Source organism: Perna viridis, chromosome 1 (genome assembly GCF_037379345.1).
Source record: "Perna viridis isolate PV_CMFRI_1.1 ecotype Kerala chromosome 1, ASM3737934v1, whole genome shotgun sequence".
Classification (NCBI taxonomy): Eukaryota; Metazoa; Mollusca; class Bivalvia; order Mytilida; family Mytilidae; genus Perna; species Perna viridis.
In genome coordinates this window covers 17,751,275-17,769,009 of record NC_142445.1, presented here as the reverse complement: position 1 = coordinate 17,769,009, position 17,735 = coordinate 17,751,275, and the positions used below count along the sequence as shown (strand labels likewise).

The 17,735-nt window shown below is 34.1% G+C and overlaps 1 protein-coding gene and 2 non-coding genes across 3 annotated transcripts; 1 reads left to right on the top strand and 2 right to left on the bottom strand.

Annotated features, from left to right (window-relative positions):
- Positions 1 to 313: 313 nt before the first annotated feature.
- On the bottom strand, positions 314 to 432 carry LOC148627551 (5S ribosomal RNA). The gene has a single exon (XR_015919390.1). It is a non-coding gene; the product is annotated as a 5S ribosomal RNA (ribosomal RNA).
- Positions 433 to 1,124: 692 nt separating this feature from the next.
- LOC148627550 (5S ribosomal RNA) lies at positions 1,125 to 1,243 on the bottom strand. The gene has a single exon (XR_015919384.1). It is a non-coding gene; the product is annotated as a 5S ribosomal RNA (ribosomal RNA).
- Positions 1,244 to 10,763: 9,520 nt separating this feature from the next.
- LOC148627549 (m7GpppX diphosphatase-like) lies at positions 10,764 to 17,178 on the top strand. Its single transcript, XM_088574592.1, has 4 exons — positions 10,764 to 11,111; positions 14,163 to 14,308; positions 14,971 to 15,195; positions 16,147 to 17,178. Exons 1-4 carry the CDS (start codon positions 10,769 to 10,771, stop codon positions 16,420 to 16,422), a joined length of 990 nt encoding a protein of 329 aa, XP_088430718.1. The 5' UTR covers positions 10,764 to 10,768; the 3' UTR covers positions 16,423 to 17,178.
- The last annotated feature ends 557 nt before the right edge of the window (positions 17,179 to 17,735 follow it).

The following is a 17,735-nucleotide window of genomic DNA, read 5'->3' as shown; positions in this document are numbered from 1 at the left end:
CTGTCAAATTGGTTTTAAATAGACTAGAGAAATTTACTCACCGGCCGCTTCCAAACGTGCCTCTTTTTCATCTGCCTGTCGCCATGCGACGTCCAAATTCTAGTCACAATTGCAAGATGGAAGTCGTCCCCAAGTCATGCAATGTGTATACTCCCGCCCCCTTATTCGTTTCGTACTTTTAAAAAACTAATAACTAGCTTTGCAATTTTAGATTTTCATTAAATGCTTACTCTAATACAAAGAACGGATACTCTAATATCAACCTGTGAAAAATTATGTGATAAAATAAAAAGAGAAGGAAACTAAAAAGAAATGTCTACGGCATCCGGTATTCCCAGGCGGTCACCCATCCAAGTACTAACCGGACTCGACGCTGCTTAACTTCGGTGATCGGACGAGAACCGGTGCTTTCAGCGTGATATGGTCGTAGACAGTAAATACTGTCAAATATTGCCTTATAAACTTTCTGGTACCTTAACAAACTGAAGTTTCATGAAATATGGTCCCGTCGTGTAAATCGATTACGAACAGAGTGACGAAAATAATGATTTCAAATAAAACGTTTTTACACAAAAAAAAAAAATATCATATAATGATTTCAAATAAAACGTTTTTACACAAAAAAAAATATCATAAAATTCCAAAATGAATTCCAAACCGACGCATAACCACAAGCAGATAACAAATGCAGGTTTATTCTTAGTTTCCTTTCCTTTTTCTGGTTGTGTCCAAAGAAGGGGGTTCATTTGTCTTGAGCAGTCCGTGCGCGCGCTAATTTCTGACTCAATTGATCCAATATTGGTAATGTAACCTGTCAAATTGGTTTTATATAGACTAGAGAAATTTACTCACCGGCCGCTTCCAAACGTGCCTCTTTTTCATCTGCCTGTCGCCATGCGACGTCCAAATTCTAGTCACAATTGCAAGATGGAAGTCGTCCCAATGTCATGCAATGTGTATACTCCCGCCCCCTTATTCGTTTCGTACTTTTAAAAAACTAATAACTAGCTTTGCAATTTTAGATTTTCATTAAATGCTTACTCTAATACAAAGAACGGATACTCTAATATCAACCTGTGAAAAATTATGTGATAAAATAAAAAGAGAAGGAAACTAAAAAGAAATGTCTACGGCATCCGGTATTCCCAGGCGGTCACCCATCCAAGTACTAACCGGACTCGACGCTGCTTAACTTCGGTGATCGGACGAGAACCGGTGCTTTCAGCGTGATATGGTCGTAGACAGTAAATACTGTCAAATATTGCCTTATAAACTTTCTGGTACCTTAACAAACTGAAGTTTCATGAAATATGGTCCCGTCGTGTAAATCGAGTACGAACAGAGTGACGAAAATAATGATTTCTAATAAAACGTTTTTACACAAAAAAAAATATCATAAAATTCCAAAATGAATTCCAAACCGACGCATAACCACAAGTAGATAACAAATGCAGGTTTATTCTTAGTTTCCTTTCCTTTTTCTAGTTGTGTCCAAAGAAGGGGGTTCATTTGTCTTGAGCAGTCCGTGCGCGCGCTAATTTCTGACTCAATTGATCCAATATTGGTAATGTAACCTGTCAAATTGGTTTTAAATAGACTAGAGAAATTTACTCACCGGCCGCTTCCAAACGTGCCTCTTTTTCATCTGCCTGTCGCCATGCGACGTCCAAATTCTAGTCACAATTGCAAGATGGAAGTCGTCCCCAAGTCATGCAATGTGAATACTCCCGCCCCCTTATTCGTTTCGTACTTTTAAAAAACTAATAACTAGCTTTGCAATTTTAGATTTTCATTAAATGCTTACTCTAATACAAAGAACGGATACTCTAATATCAACCTGTGAAAAATTATGTGATAAAATAAAAAGAGAAGGAAACTAAAAAGAAATGTCTACGGCATCCGGTATTCCCAGGCGGTCACCCATCCAAGTACTAACCGGACTCGACGCTGCTTAACTTCGGTGATCGGACGAGAACCGGTTTTTTTTTGTTTTTTTTTTTTATCTTTATTAAATTTAATCATCAATTGTATATCACAGATATGTTCATCATATTAACATCAAATCACAATTGTCCATATTACAATCTGGATCTGAAAACAATCATGTTCACAATTGTCTATATTATCGAAATATCGTAGCACTTCATTCGAAAGAATTTAATTATAGATCACACACACGTCGTATTTTCTCGACAATAATATCAACCATTCATTTTTTTTAAACTTTTCAAAATTTTACATAAAATTTAAAAACGAAATATAACAAGTATGTACTTTACGATGTTAAGATTGTTCCTTTTTATACAATATATCAGTTATTACTATAGTCCAGTAGTTGAAAACTGGGCTGGAAATCCAAGTCCTCATTATGAACTTGGGTATTAAGTTATAACTAAATATATTAAATAAATACAAAAACAACACTCAACCCGAAAGCACTCACTCGTATACTAAAAGTTTATTGGCTCTTTAAGAAATTTTCCATCTTTTCAATCCCTTCCTCCACTGATTCGTTGTAAAACGTAGTATTCCGCACATCATCAAAGTCTTCCTCTATATTCTTCCTTAAATATTTCCAATGATGGACAAAGCGATCGATTATGATTGTTTCTTTTTTCCACATACAGTAGTGAAGAATACTCATTGTTCCCGGCAAAAATGCTAATAATACACTACCACTTCCACTACAAAATTTGATGACTATTTTATCTAATTCTAACGCCTGTGTATTGTCTAGTTTGTTATGTGTATTCACTCGCGAGTTATTCAGTTCTTTTCGAGATGGTTCAACGGGTTTATCAATTGTCACCTTTTTACACGCGCTTTCAATTATTGATTGTCCATCGCAACGTTTCATGCTTGACTGCTTTTTATTGTTCATTTGTCTTACAGGTGATTTAACTACTTGGGGCGGGGATCTACGCGGGGTATTCTTTAACTTTTCCGCAACTGAAACATCCATTTCCGAGTTCGAATTGGAATCATCATCGGTCATCGGAGGAATCAATCTCACTTGTCAAATTCTCTACATTTACATTTTCAGCAACGTTGTTCTTTGTCGCAATGGACAGAGCGCCAAGCCTCCGGCTAGGTTTCTGAACACTATTTATCCGCCTTATACGACAAGCTTAGCGCTGCTGCAGGCCAATTCTTTTGACACCCGGACCTGCACGGGGCTATAGGTAGAATGTGTAAATAGGCAGGTCTAGAGAGTGTCCGATCGAATCACTCACTCAGAGTAACAGCGGCAACATTACTGTATGAAATTGGTGTAGACGAACAGTCCTAATCGCTGAAGTTACAGGTCACCGCAGTGATGCAGTAATAGGCCACAAACGCGCGAACGACGCAATGCGCCGCAATGCATCTGGAATTATCAGTGGCGGAGTTTCAGATGATATCAAAACCATCAACTTGCAAAATGGTGCGCATTGACGAGCTTAAAATTGACATTATTATTATGTAAATGTTAACATCAGTTCAAATTAATTAAAACGGACTTAAGTAAAGCGGCGTTTAGTATCTTTGTTTTCATTTGAATTGCAGTACACATAACAGTGAGCTTTATTTTGAACTTATCAGTAAAGCAAAAAGCCTTAGGCTAATATATAAACACATACTAGTACATGCAATTAGAGGTCTTTTGTTGCACTGAGCAGATTTTCCAAATTGAAGTTCATTTTTTTTTTGCCATCGTTGACTTGTAAAAAAATAACCCACGGTAAGAACAATAGAATGACACAACAATGGTTTAACAAGACTTATCTACTTGGATGTTTGGACTAACGTGCTATACACACAGATCTTCAATAAACTATGTTACCCATTAATGTTTCATAACTCATTTTGCAATATTTAAATTCTATGGCTCATGGATTCATGAAGAGACATAAGTTTCGAACACTAGGAAGACACGGAAAGCTCAAAATGTTAGACTTGTAATTTAGAGCTGAGAAATGTAGACAGAAATCATGGAAAGACGAGCACGAAGAAGACAACCAGATGACTTGGATGGACGGATACTTTAATAGATGAAATGTTGCATATAACAAAAATAACATGAAGTATTTCATTGTGTTGTGTTACATATGTTGGGTCAATCGTTAATTAATTCTGAATGACTTAAATGTGAGTATTGTTTTGCTGCTAAATGAGCATTTTGCTTCATAATGAGATCTTTTTATAGGGGTTGGGTTGGGTAATATCGATAACTATGTTGAAAATGTTTAGTTGAAAATTAGTTTTCCTTGGTTTCATGTTGTAGAATATTAAACTTTTTATCGATACGTCTCTGTGTTACAATGCGTTGTAGAATTGATGCGACTTTAAAAAAAATCGAAAATCCTACTTTGAGCAATTTCTGATAAATTATGAAAACAAAAATTACTCCAAAAGCATCATTTTTTTGAAACTGTCAAAAAGAAAACGACAAATAAACCATACTTTTAAATAAGCATGCGTACTTCCCTAAGGTTATGGCATTGAGCTACATGTAAACTAAAGCGATTTTTCCTGGAGGTAGGGGTACAAATTGTAAATTTAGCTAGTTACAATGTGACTGCAACCTCTTGATAACAATAAAAAGATTAGAAATCAAGCTATTTGATGAAAATCAAAAACTGTATTGAATAATTTCATTTGTGATATCAAATGATGACCAATACGTTCGTACAATTTGCCTAACCAGACGCGCATGAATGTAGACTAACTAAAACAGTAACAAATTCATTTGTAAATGGGACATACATATGTACCTGAAAACAATCGTGTGTTGATGAATAGGGTGGTGCAAAATTGAATCGCCCCAACGGCAAATAAGGAAATGAATGTTGAAATGATATTTCTCTCATGAATCGATTGCGACCATTTCCAACTCTGTGAGACCTAAAATGGCGAATAGGGAAATGAATGTTGAAATGAGATCTCTGACCCCTCCCGAGTCGATTTTGATCATTCCCAAATCTGTGCGACCTAAAATGGCGAATAAGGAAATGAATGTTAAAAAAGGGAATGAATGTTGAAATGAGATCTCCGACCCCTCCCGAGTCGATTGCGACCATTCCCAACTCTGTGCGACCAAAATGGCGAATAAGGAAATGAATGTTAAAATGAGATCTCTGACCCATTCCGAGCCGATTGCGACCATTCCTAACTCTGTGCGACCTAAAATGGCGAATAAGGAAATGAATGTTGAAATGAGATCTCCGACCCCTCCCGAGTCGATTGCGACTATTCCCAACTCTGTGCGACCTAAAATGGCGAATAAGGAAATGAATGTTGAAATGAGCCCTTGGTCCCTCCTGAACCCCCTCTTACAATCGTTCCTTAAGAGATGCTTAATGGTTTGTTACAATATAAAAAAACATCATTTGTGAAAAACACCTTTGAGATGTTCCTTACGATAACTTCAATTTTGTATTCGAATGTTGAAAAAGGAAAAAGGAGACAACTTGAGCTTCGTAAATAAAATAGCCACAATTACATCAGTGTATCACAGTTTTACAAGTTAAATGGAGCGGCAAACTTAAAATAAAGGGTTTTCACGAAAGAAACTCTGTCAGTAACACCCGTCGTGAACGGTTCAAACTGTTTCAGGAGAAAGTCTAGTTATTTTTTTCTTTTTCTGCTTTTCTCTTCGACGTATTGGAGGTCATAATATCGATTCATGCGTATCTTATCGTGGTTTTTTTTGGCAGGTTCGGGTACCGTTTTCGGCGTTGTCTGTAAACTGCCATCGACAGGCTTTTGAGATCCGAACATGTGAGTGATTCCTCCTGTGCTTTTTGTATTTCTGTGCGTACCTGTAAACACATTTTCTATATAGATACGTGCAGGTACAGGTAATATGAAGCAAGACATACTTATATAGAATCTTGTGGTAATAAATGGTTAATTATCATCTTAAGGTATATATAAATTCCTTATTCCTCTTCTTAATCTTTAACTTTGGTGTAGGGGGTAACAATATACATGCAGATAATTTGCAATCGTAAGCCTGGTTAGTATATACTATATATTAGGTTGTCTCTGACTTATTCCCGATTTCCATACATTTTTAGGATTTTTTACAGAAAAGTTTATGCATTGTCCCATATCAATTTGTTTTATCCTATATGTATGCTCATAAAATACAGTGAAGGATGCTTTTGAAAATCACATGCAAATACTATATACCAACATAGCAGGGCTTGACGAAATATCATCTCCAGCTTTCTTCTGTAGATTTTGTCTTAAAGCTTTCTTTCGACTTTCCGATGATCAGCTTCGTGGTCGTGTTTCCCTGTCGTACATATAATAGTAGTGCACTGTCCATCTATTTTCAATAATGCTTTACAGTTTTTTAAAGTACATCTCCCAGGCTGATCACCTATCTTTATCAAAGTTTTCAGGAATCGAAATGTATACCCATCAAGTTGTAAACATTTGTTTCCCCTATTTGTCTCAATGATTGTAAAAGCCATCGTTCAGTAAGATCGAACGAAGTTGTGCCAAAGAGACCAGTTGATTAGAATTACAAGTTGATATGGGAGACGAAAACAAAGAAATGCATATAGCCAAAGAAATGTGAAAGAGTGATTAGTGAGCGAAATTCAGAACAGATTACACCACATATCTGAATTGTTATATAATAATAGGATAATTAAACGAAATATATAGATGAAAACTATGCATAGTATAAACAGCAATATATAGCAAGCGGACATGTCAGAGAACACGCATAATTACTCAAATATGGAAACAAAATGATTTAATGATATTTTTGAGGAACATTATAAAAACAAATCCTGGTCCCAAGTGCCTGTGGTGGTAAGTTGGTGAGCATGCTCAATATACACTTCCGCGAGGTAGGCCTTGGGTAGAATAGAAGAATTTTCCTCGTGAAAGTGTATATTGAGCATGCTTTACGCATGCTCACCGACTACTTTTACGTTAGCACAAAAGGGTTTATTATTGATTTTTTTACACTGTAAACATTCGGTAAATCACTGCTATCTATATAATAAATATTTATATAAAGTCTATACAAAATTTAATAGAATATATCATTTGGTTCGCAAATGTTAATTTGACAAATGGTTCGCAAATGTAATAAAAAAAATCGCAAACGTTGAAGCTAAAAGTTCTCAAATGTAACAATCCTCGATTACAAAAAGTTCGCAAATGTAATGCTGTCAAATATAATTACTTTTCCCTTGTACTCAGCTGTTTCGCTACACTGAAGTCTGAGTATATTAAGTTGCAGTCTTGATGAAAACCAGACAGTAGGTGAGTCAAGTCAAACAGCAATGTATATGATTAATTAAAATACAAGTTTATTTTTATTAAGTGTTTCTAGTCGTGGTTTCTACTTACCTCCAAGTTTTATAAGTTTGTCTCTCTACTTATTACACTGAGTATATTTTTTTGTCATCCTGCAAATTCTTAGACTGAGGCAAAAGTGTTAGATACAGATTTAAAAAAAAAATTTTGACATATATTTCATATCTAATGAATATGCATGGTAAAATTACAAACATTACTTTAAAACTGCTTTTTAAATGGTGAAATGTTCTTTAGAAATAAAATGTGACTGTTTTTGTTTTTGTTATATTTATTATTTTGTTATTTTCTTTTTAATGATTATAATTTACATGAAACGAAAAGTCGCATATATTTGGGCTCAATTATCTCAAAATCAAGTTTGATGTCATATGAAATGTTTATATCATTTCATATATACTTTTTATCAATTTAGATAGAAAATTGGAACTGACATATATAGCAGTCGCCAGAGCCTTTAGATTTGTAAAGCCTGATAGCATCTGCAATTATCTTATACTACAGCAGGAAATTAATCCTATTGGCATACTCCATTAAGGTTCAAATGCAGTTAGTTAGGTTCACTTTGTACGTATTTCTAATTTATCAAATTTAGTTCTAGTACCTATTTATTTCTATGCATTTATCCGAATAAACCAGCCGTTCAGTGTCAATATAATCAAGTTGCCTATATTTATTTTTAGACTCATAATAAACCATTTGATGTTTATCTAGAAACGAAACCCCTGCGAAATTATAAATAGTTATCAATCATAGAATTGAAATGTAAAGAGGAATGTTGAATACCAATTGGAAGGGCTGTATTCAGATATCCATGTAGACACTGGTGGATAAGGACAGTGGTTCCGATGTATCGTGTATTTTCATTAAGGTTGTGTACCGCCTCGTGAAATCGGAGGCCCGGAGATGACAAATAAAAATAAAACTTTGTACAGACTATGGCATAGGAATGTCGATGATGCATTTCTTGGAAACTGTGTCAGTTTGTGGTATGGTGATATTGCCTTTTGCAATAATCATTCTATTTGGCTATTTTTGTCACGTGCATGTTATTATGATAGAGCTGTAGGTGCTCCATGGCCTTAAAATGCATGACTAATGTTTCCTGCACCAGACACGATTGTTGAAATTATATTTTTAGATTTATGTTAATGTACGTGTCCCTAGAACTAGGTGCCCAGAAACTAAGCGCTTTTACAAAGAGTTCAATATTAACCATTTAGCATGCTACGTTTGTATTTAGATACGTTTGAATTAGACTACCATAATTTTATCCCATAGTTTGCAATTTGACGATTATTTGAGGCGTAAAAATCCAAGCGATCGATATTTATAAATTGATTCAGTATATGAGTACTTTGATTTAAATTTTGCAGTCTATTTTTTCTGAGTCATTGTTCAAATCTTTTACATTAAAAAGTCCTTTATGATAAACTATATCATATATTATTTTTCTGTTAATTTTATATTTTTTTCTCAGAAATGTATGTTTGAAGATCTTTGTATCATAGGCAGATGGTTGGGGTTCTAGGTTTCAATAGGATGGGTCAATGTAACATCGTGAAAAATGTAGGAAAGAATTGTTTTAATCGTTTATGGGGAAAACCTGTTAATATAAAAAAAATCGTCGGTTTCTTATGGGCTCTGCTTTACAGGATATGAAAAAAATATATAATTACCTGTCAGATAAGGAATAACGCTAGTAATCTCAACTACGATCTCTGATGAGCACACTGTGGGGACATAGATGAAGACAAAAAACATTTTATTATGTCTTGTTCGCGTTATACTGACAGCAGAGCAGTGCTACAAAATGTATGTAGAGAGTTGGGTGTTGATTTCAGTGTTCACAATGTCTTGTATGGTAGTGATACGTTAGATTTTCGAAATAATGTAAATTTATCTCGGCACTTCACTCTTTTATTAGGGACTATAGAAGATTTATTTAATGGAAATTATATATTATGTTGGTTTTTTTCGTGAATAACTATTGACTGTTACTTATTTTGATCCTTGAATGTGTTTTTTTTTTTAAATTGAACGTTGATGATTATTTTATATCAATTTCTTTTTACTTATATTAATATGTACTCGGTGTAATTAAAATATATCATGAAAAGTTAAAATGATAAATTATTTGATAATTGCAATTTCAGACAATCAAGATATACACATGGCTATTTTCTTATCTTATGCGGCTTAATATCAATTGCATAGATTTCTTTTAGGTATTTTTTTTTGGGGGGGGGGGAGAGAGAGAGGGCAAAATATGAAGTTTTATGGCAAGTACTTTTCCATAAAATCTTTAAATACTTGCTAGTAGTTTGCAGAAAATAAAACACCATGCCAATCCGTAATAAAAATCATTTTTGTATAATATATTCCTGTGTGGGATTTATATGTATTTACTGTCTATATGATTTATGTATTTGTTGGACACCATGCCTTGTATATGGGAGAGGGTATTTTATAGGCCTGTTGCCTGCTATCCAATCCTTTTCATTTATTTGATGAATAAAATATGTTTAAATCAAATTTAGTAATTTCAAGATACTGCAATAAAAAATCACTAGATCAGTACAAATCTGCAAAGCTGTTTCCGGCGTATTTTACATACACTAATCTTTATATAGAGGGTCGGGATGGCAAATGTGTTCACACGGACGTGTAAAGCTTGTATACCCTCAATGCAGGAGATTGCATGTTTGTTTGTTTGTTTGTTGGGGTTTAACGTCCGAGCAGCAATATTTCAGCTATATTCAGACGATGAACATGAAATTGATGATAAAATGAACATGAAATGATAATGAAATGAAAAGGGGATGGGACACAAGGACAATGGGGTCGACAAATTTTGATTGCCACTGGAAATAGGGAGAGGTGGGTAGGGTCGGGCAATTTAGCCTCCTGTGGCGGAGCCCTATGGTTTCTACTCCGGGAGAATACCACAGTAGGGTTCTTTAACGTGCGAGAAACGTGGCATCTTTCCCAACACGGTACACCACTATGGCTTGCGGTCAGGTTTTCCGTATTATAGCCTGACAACCCCAGCATGTAACACGCCAGGGGTACTCCATTCCACCACCTGGGGCACACATCCCAGTTGCTCTGTGGGCAGAGCGCCCTAGCCCTCGGCTAGGGTTCTGAGCACTATGTGTCGCCTTTTACGACAAGCTTAGCGCTGCTGCAGCTCTATTCTTTTGACACCCGGACCTGCACGGGTCGCAGGAGATTCCAAATGTGGTGCAAAATTATTCTGGGCGTTAGCTGCTAGCAATAAACCGGGATAGTGGTGAACAAGTACGATTAGCGTATACTATAGTTAGATGGGTAGATAAGTTGGCAACCCTATTCTTATAACTAAATATTGGTTGTGTGAAGTTTTCCTCCCTCACGTATATGATGAAATGAACACTTTACTTTTGTCACACGGGTCGTTTATGACGAAATGAGCACTTTACTAATGTCACACGGGAACAACATGAATTCAGAAACCGAGACACCAGAAATCGATTCACCTGAAGCGAAGAAAAGGAAGATAGGATCGAAAGATAGTCTTACTAATTTCGATGGTTTTAAAGTAGAAAAAATCATAAATGAGAATGCTAAACAGAAATTGTTGTTCCTCCATTGCAAACGAAATGAAGAAGATGCTGTAGTTTTGTTAGAAAAAACTCCATTTGATTCTTCAGAATCAAATCAAATAGTATCGGAAAATACAAAAATCAGAGAAACTCTGAGGAATGACATCTACCATACATATTCAGCTTTTCCTGTTGAACAATTAAATGGTAAAAACTACATGTACATTAGGATTTTATAGTTGAAAATGGTGAATAATTATGTCTTCTTCCCTTTTCATTGTTTTTCTGTGAAAGACGGCTCATGACACAATCAGAAGTTGGAAATAGTTTACTCGTTGAACCAATTAAATAATCAGGGTTCTCCATGACCTCTTTTTGCATGGCACTGCGCAATGTGTTACTTTCCTTGCGCCGTGAATTCAAATGAGAGCCACATGTTCATTTTGTGTGTGCCACATATTCAAATTTGTGTCATGCATTGCAAATCGACACTGTATTTCACAATTACTCTTGTTTATTAATCCCCTATTCCTGTCATAAATCTATATGATTGGTGCATGTGTTTATTCTCAGTATTTTCAATGTTTGGATTGGTAATTTCTGGGGGGTTTAATGTGTCAGGGAGTGAAACATGTACAGTGTATGTAAATATATCTGGGAACCATCAAATATGTTGTTATCACCATTTGCAAAATCAATAAGAATGATTTCTACTGTTTTTTTAAAAGACCAAAATTTGCAAATTTTTCATTTAATAAAATATGGAGAGTTTCAAGAGTTTAATTCGATTGGATAAAGATCGATGTGATCGGAGGAGGTAGACAATCTTAATTTATACAAAGTCTTAACGATCTCTGCAATTATCTGACACAGAAAAGCAGTTCAATTTGCCTTACTTTTATGAAAATGCGATGGATTGACTCACAAAAGTTCTAAAGGATTGTTTAATGACACAAAGCGGACGAAGACAACACTGTCTAGGTTCTTGTGGTTAAATTATAAAGAACTTGTTTAATGATATCAACAAAATGACCACACCTACCAGTGCTTTTAATTTCTCTAGAGCTGTTGACCCATGGTCAAGCCTAGGGAAGGGAATACTTTACCTTGGCATAATGGAAATAGACAATACAGACAGAAAAAATTACCATTGTTGATTGTAAATTTCTATGTTGTAGCTTGTGCTATTAAATATATCACATTCAAATTTATTATACTTTTTGGACGAGTTATATTCTGTGTGAAAGGACACACGCCATGATGAAAATTTGTTCAACAGTAGAGTGAGCCATGTGTTAATTTTGATCCATGGAGATCCCTGAATAATTAAAATATGATACACAATAGCACAGTGTTTACACAGTTCACCAAATAAAATCTAATTTCAGATTTATAATGAACAAAGGGAGAAAAAGCATGGGCTATTTTTTATAAAGATACTTGATAGCTATGACCAGGTGAGCTATTGCCATCACTTGGCGTCTGTCGTTGTCATCGTCGTCTGTTGTTGTTAACAATTTTTCAAGCGTCTTCTCCTCAGAAACTACTGAATAGATTTGCATGAAACTTAGAGTATCCTGCACAAAATGGTTGTTTGGATTTTTGATCAGTTAAAAAACATGGCCACTGTTATTAAAAGTAGAACATAGGGGGTCAGACAGCAGATTTTTGCATATAGCTCTAAAACCGTTAGGTTTAGCCAAATTCTGACATGGGTAAAAGTATTCAACATGATGGTTCTGTCTGTGGTCAAATTTTGGTGAAAATCTGTTGGAGTTATTGCCCTTTTTGACATTTTTTGCTGTTTTTGATGTTGTTACTTTCAAAAATCTTCTTCCCAAAAACTTCTTTACAGAAATCAATGAAAGTTGGTATTTTTGTTTTTTTAGGGTATTCTTAAAAAAATAACAGTTTGGATTTTTTATCGGTTAAAAAAGATGACCGCCATTACTTAAAATAGAACATAGGAGTTGTACAGTAGTTTTTTGCATATATCTCCAAAACCGTTAGGTTTGCCAATATCTTTCTATTGCTGAAATTTTTATTATAAGGCCTACAAAAGTCTTTATGGGATCCAAGTTGTCAGACAACTCCATGTAAGGGTTATTGCCCTTAAGAGGTGAAAAATGACTTTTTTTTTAGTTTTCAGCCTATATCTTGAAAACTATGATAGATAGAATGAAACTTCTGATTGCTGAAATGATTCTTATTGTAAGGCCTACAAAAGTCTTCAGGGATTAAAGTTGTCAGACGAGTCCATATAAGAGTTATTACCCTTGAAAGGGAAAAAAAAAAATGTTTTTTGCAGTTTTCAGTCAATATCTTGAAAACTACAATATATTGAATGAAACTACTGATTGATGAAATGATCCTCATGAGAAGTCCTATCAAAATCTTCATGGAGTCAAAATTGTCGGACAACTTCTTGTTAAAAGTTATTGCCCTAGAAAGGCAAAAATTTAACCAGGTGAGCGATTCAGGCTCCTGGGAGCCTATTGTTTTCCTTTTTTGTAAATATCTTGATTGGACCCCTCTTTTCTGGATTCGCCTTTTGATCATGATTTTTCCTCTGAACTGATATTCAATGACAAGTATGATGCCTATTCTCCTATAAATTAAGAGGCAAGCAACTATAGGTGGGGTCATGTGATTACAAAAATTGTTCTTAGAAATGATGGATTGCATCTGAACTTCTTCCTGTATAACAGGTTCATTTTTCAGAGTTTTTATAAAAATCTGTTTGTCCCATTCAGACGATATAGAAATAAAGTTACAGAAGTACCCTGGGATAAATGTCTATTGGAAAATTCATCCACATCTGGTATCCCAGACAAACTAGTTTTAACTTGAATGTTTCAACTTTATTCTAGTTGTTTTGAGTAATCAGTTGCAAAATATATTTTCAGATAAATGATATGGCTGGAACTACATAACTGGATTGTCAAAAATGTCAGTGAAAAATATTCGTGACAGCTTTTGGAATCAATAATTACTTAAGTAATTTTTGCCAATGTGATGGAGTTGAATAACTACTTATATATACTGTGAAAGTATTAATGTTTGTGGGGTACCAGTTTTGGTGGGTTCGGTAAACCACAAATTTGGTTCTCAATGAAAAGAAATTTTCCATTCCTTTGTGTGATAAAGTTGTCAAATCCACAAATTCAAGAATCAATGAACTGATAATTTTTCTCTAAACCATGAAAATTGGTACCCACGAATAAAAGTACTTTCACAGTATGTGATTTGATTTTTCAGGTATAAAAGCTACAGTTATTCATCCTGCCACTGAGAAACACATTAAGAAATACACAGACCAAGAAACATTTGTTATACAAGAGACATCTGACTTATACCAGAAAGTAACAAAACCATATTTAGAGGCCCATTCATTTAGTGTTCAGGTATAACATGTTTAATCAGAATTTCCTTGAAAAAAGTGAGATTTGAAACCAAAAAAATTATCAGGCCTATCATTTTTGTTTAAATTATATAACGAGCAATGTGATCTAGTTATTAATGATTTCCATTATCTGTGAATCCTGTTTCTGGTATGATTTAGCATTGATTATTTCTCAGTAAAACTAGAGGCTCTTAAGAGTCCATCTTACTCACCTGGAATAATGAGAAATCTGTAGGCCATGTAATTTGATCAATTTTAATTAGTTATAGAGACCCCTTCTAACATAAGTCCTGCCAAGTTCTTAAGATATATTAAGCTTTAAATCATGAAAGTCATCATTTTGTATTTTTTAAGAACATTAACTCTAACATGGAGTAGTTGTACAACTTAAACCCTTGACGAAAATTTAAGCCATCATACATAATCATATTTGGGAACTATCATACTAAACTAGCAATATAAAACAGGAAGAAATGTGACTTAATTAGGTATTAGGGTCTAACAGTGTAACATACTATAAAATCTCAGAAACCCATTGCTCAGATACATTCATTTGTGCTATTCTCAGTGGGAAATGTTTATTCTTACATTTAAGTGTGTGTGATTGCTCTATCTTTCTTTATATATTCTTATCTTATTTTCATCTTCAACTGATTATTTCAGTGGGTATACAACATACTGGAGAAGAAAAGTGAAGCAGACCGAATTCTCTATGAGGATCCTGATCCAGACACAGGATTCATCTTATTACCAGACATGAAGTGGGATGGGAAGGACATAAATAGTCTTTATTTTCAAGCTTTAGTACACAAAAGAGAAATCAGATCACTGCGAGACCTAGACAAATCTCACTTACCTTTGTTGAAGAATATACTTGAAGAGGGAACTGTAAGTATCCACTATTATATCGTGTAGAGTTAAAATAAATCCATACTTGTTAACCTCAGAAAATGGATGTGTTGGAGATGTCCCACATTTCAACTACTTCATGCACGTTTTTTTGTTTTGTTTTTTTTATGTGACGAAACTAATTAAATTGAAGATATTTTTTTAAAATATGGAACATAGTATTAATTGTAACACTTATTTTATTCAAAGGATGCTAATTTGAATGTATTGGTACTTGTTCATCTTCAGATTGTCTTTTAGTGGGTTTTTTTTTTTTCGATGGCAGATATATAATTCATGAGAAATGTTTCCAATGGGGAGTTTTAGGCTCCCATACAGGAAGCATACTCTTTTTGGGAGCCCAAGTGCAAATTTGGGGGTCTCCCTTAAATTTGGATGGTTTAATAGGTGTAGTACGTAAATCAATGGTCAACCCGTGGTATAAAGGCAATACTTGAATATTCTTAATTATTTTAAATCTAATATAGCATCTATTTTAAAGTTTTTTGAGAAAAAAATTAAGCAAAACTTAACATCAAATAATATGAAAATTCATAGGAACAGCTTAACAAGACAACTAATCCTCTGCACATAAGAGACTAAAGGTTATTGAAAGAAGTAAATTGGTGGGGGACTACCCAATATAATTTATAATGTACATGTGTATGGTAAAACATACTCCAGTTAAGTCTGAAATTGATAAGCATATTCCTCTTCACATAAAGTTAGATTTTAAATAACAGTCTGACATTGTTATTGTTGGTGTTATATGTAGGCAAATGAAATACCAACACTAAAATTTCAGGTCAACAGCACTGGCATTTTGTAAACAATGCCTCAAACCTATTAATTATTTTCTGTAAATAAAATCAAGACTTCATGAAGTTATTTAATCACATAAATTAACCTGACATTGAAAATATTTATTAAAGGATAATCTTTCCATTTCAGGATGCAATATTTCAGGAGTATGGTGTCCCTAAGTCCAAGCTGAGAATGTACCTTCACTATCAGCCATCATATTATCATTTACATGTACATTTCAACCATATCAAATTAGACTCGCCAGGTTTCGAGGCAGACAGAGCACATTTGCTTGTTAATGTAATTGAAAACATTGAAATGAATGAGAACTATTACAAAAACTCCACACTTGTGTATAAAGTCAGAGAACAAGATGATCTCTACAAAATTTATCAGGAAAATGGATATTTTGTTGAAGTGTAAACTTTGGAAAATTTTGTGCATTGAATTTACTTCTGTGGCAGCAGGTTTTATTAGAAATATTGCTATTGATATTTATTCCTGATAAATTAAACATGAAAATATTAGAATCTCACACATAATGATATGAATACCACCACAGAGTATTCAAGTATTACTCTTCATGCATGTCACATAATCAGAATGAAACCTGTCAAGACCATATTCTTTCTAGGGCAGAGATTTTGTACTTAATTAATAAATTCTTGATTAAAGATGGAAAATGGTAAACAAAGCTTCTTATGATACAAGAAGTGTTCACAAGCCCCATTAAATCAATAAAATAACGAGTACAAAGAAGACCAGTGATGTTGTCCTTGTTATTGTTATTATTATTTATGCCTTACATTAAATAACATTATGATAAAAATTTAAAATTTACAAATTAGGCAGATGACATTAGTGCAAGTGATGAGAGGGTGACATTATATAATTTTTCTCAGTATTTTTTTGTTTTTGTTTTTTTTTTTGTTATTGTTACCAGTTTAGGATCCTGTTAAGTATTATTAGCATTTACAAGTTCATTTGGTTTTATGTTTCAGTACAGGTATTTTGAATGTGCAAATTTTGTTTTTATCATATGCTGGACATAGGTGTCTACTATATAGCAATGGAAGGCTGGTTTTCTTTTTCATAATGATCTTGTAGCCTGCTTTTTGTAGAATTTCATTTCATAAAAAATGTTTTCAGATATTTGTGAATAAAAAATTTCGATCTTAATGATGTTCATATATTTATCAGAGAAATAAAAGATCACATATTTTAGAATATTATTTGACAGTTGCATAAGGACAAATCAGATGATACAGATAAACCTAAAATGTTCCCATGGAAACAATAATTTATACCACCATTAGTCTAGGAGCTGTATGGTCCTGTCAGATCTGTTTGACTGTTTACATATTCTGTACATCATTATATGGTAATTTGTTGATGGCAAAACTGTCATGAGTCTTCTGCTTTGTGGCACTGCTCACAAGTTCAGTTGAAAAAATATCATGTGCCTGGAATCCCTTTACCACCATATAGCAGATTTTTTTTATGGGGGACTGATAGTATATCAAATCCTGAACTGTTTGAGTGTCAAAGGACAAATACAATGGGGGGAAAAGACATATCTCATAAAATTTACAGAAAACATGTAACTGTTATAATTGAAAATTAGAATTCCTTAAACCAATGCACATCTCCTTGTAGTAATCTTAAGACTACATACAGGTGAATAAGAATCCAGTGGGTAATACAGGGGGACTTTTGGACAAGGTTTTGTGGGACAG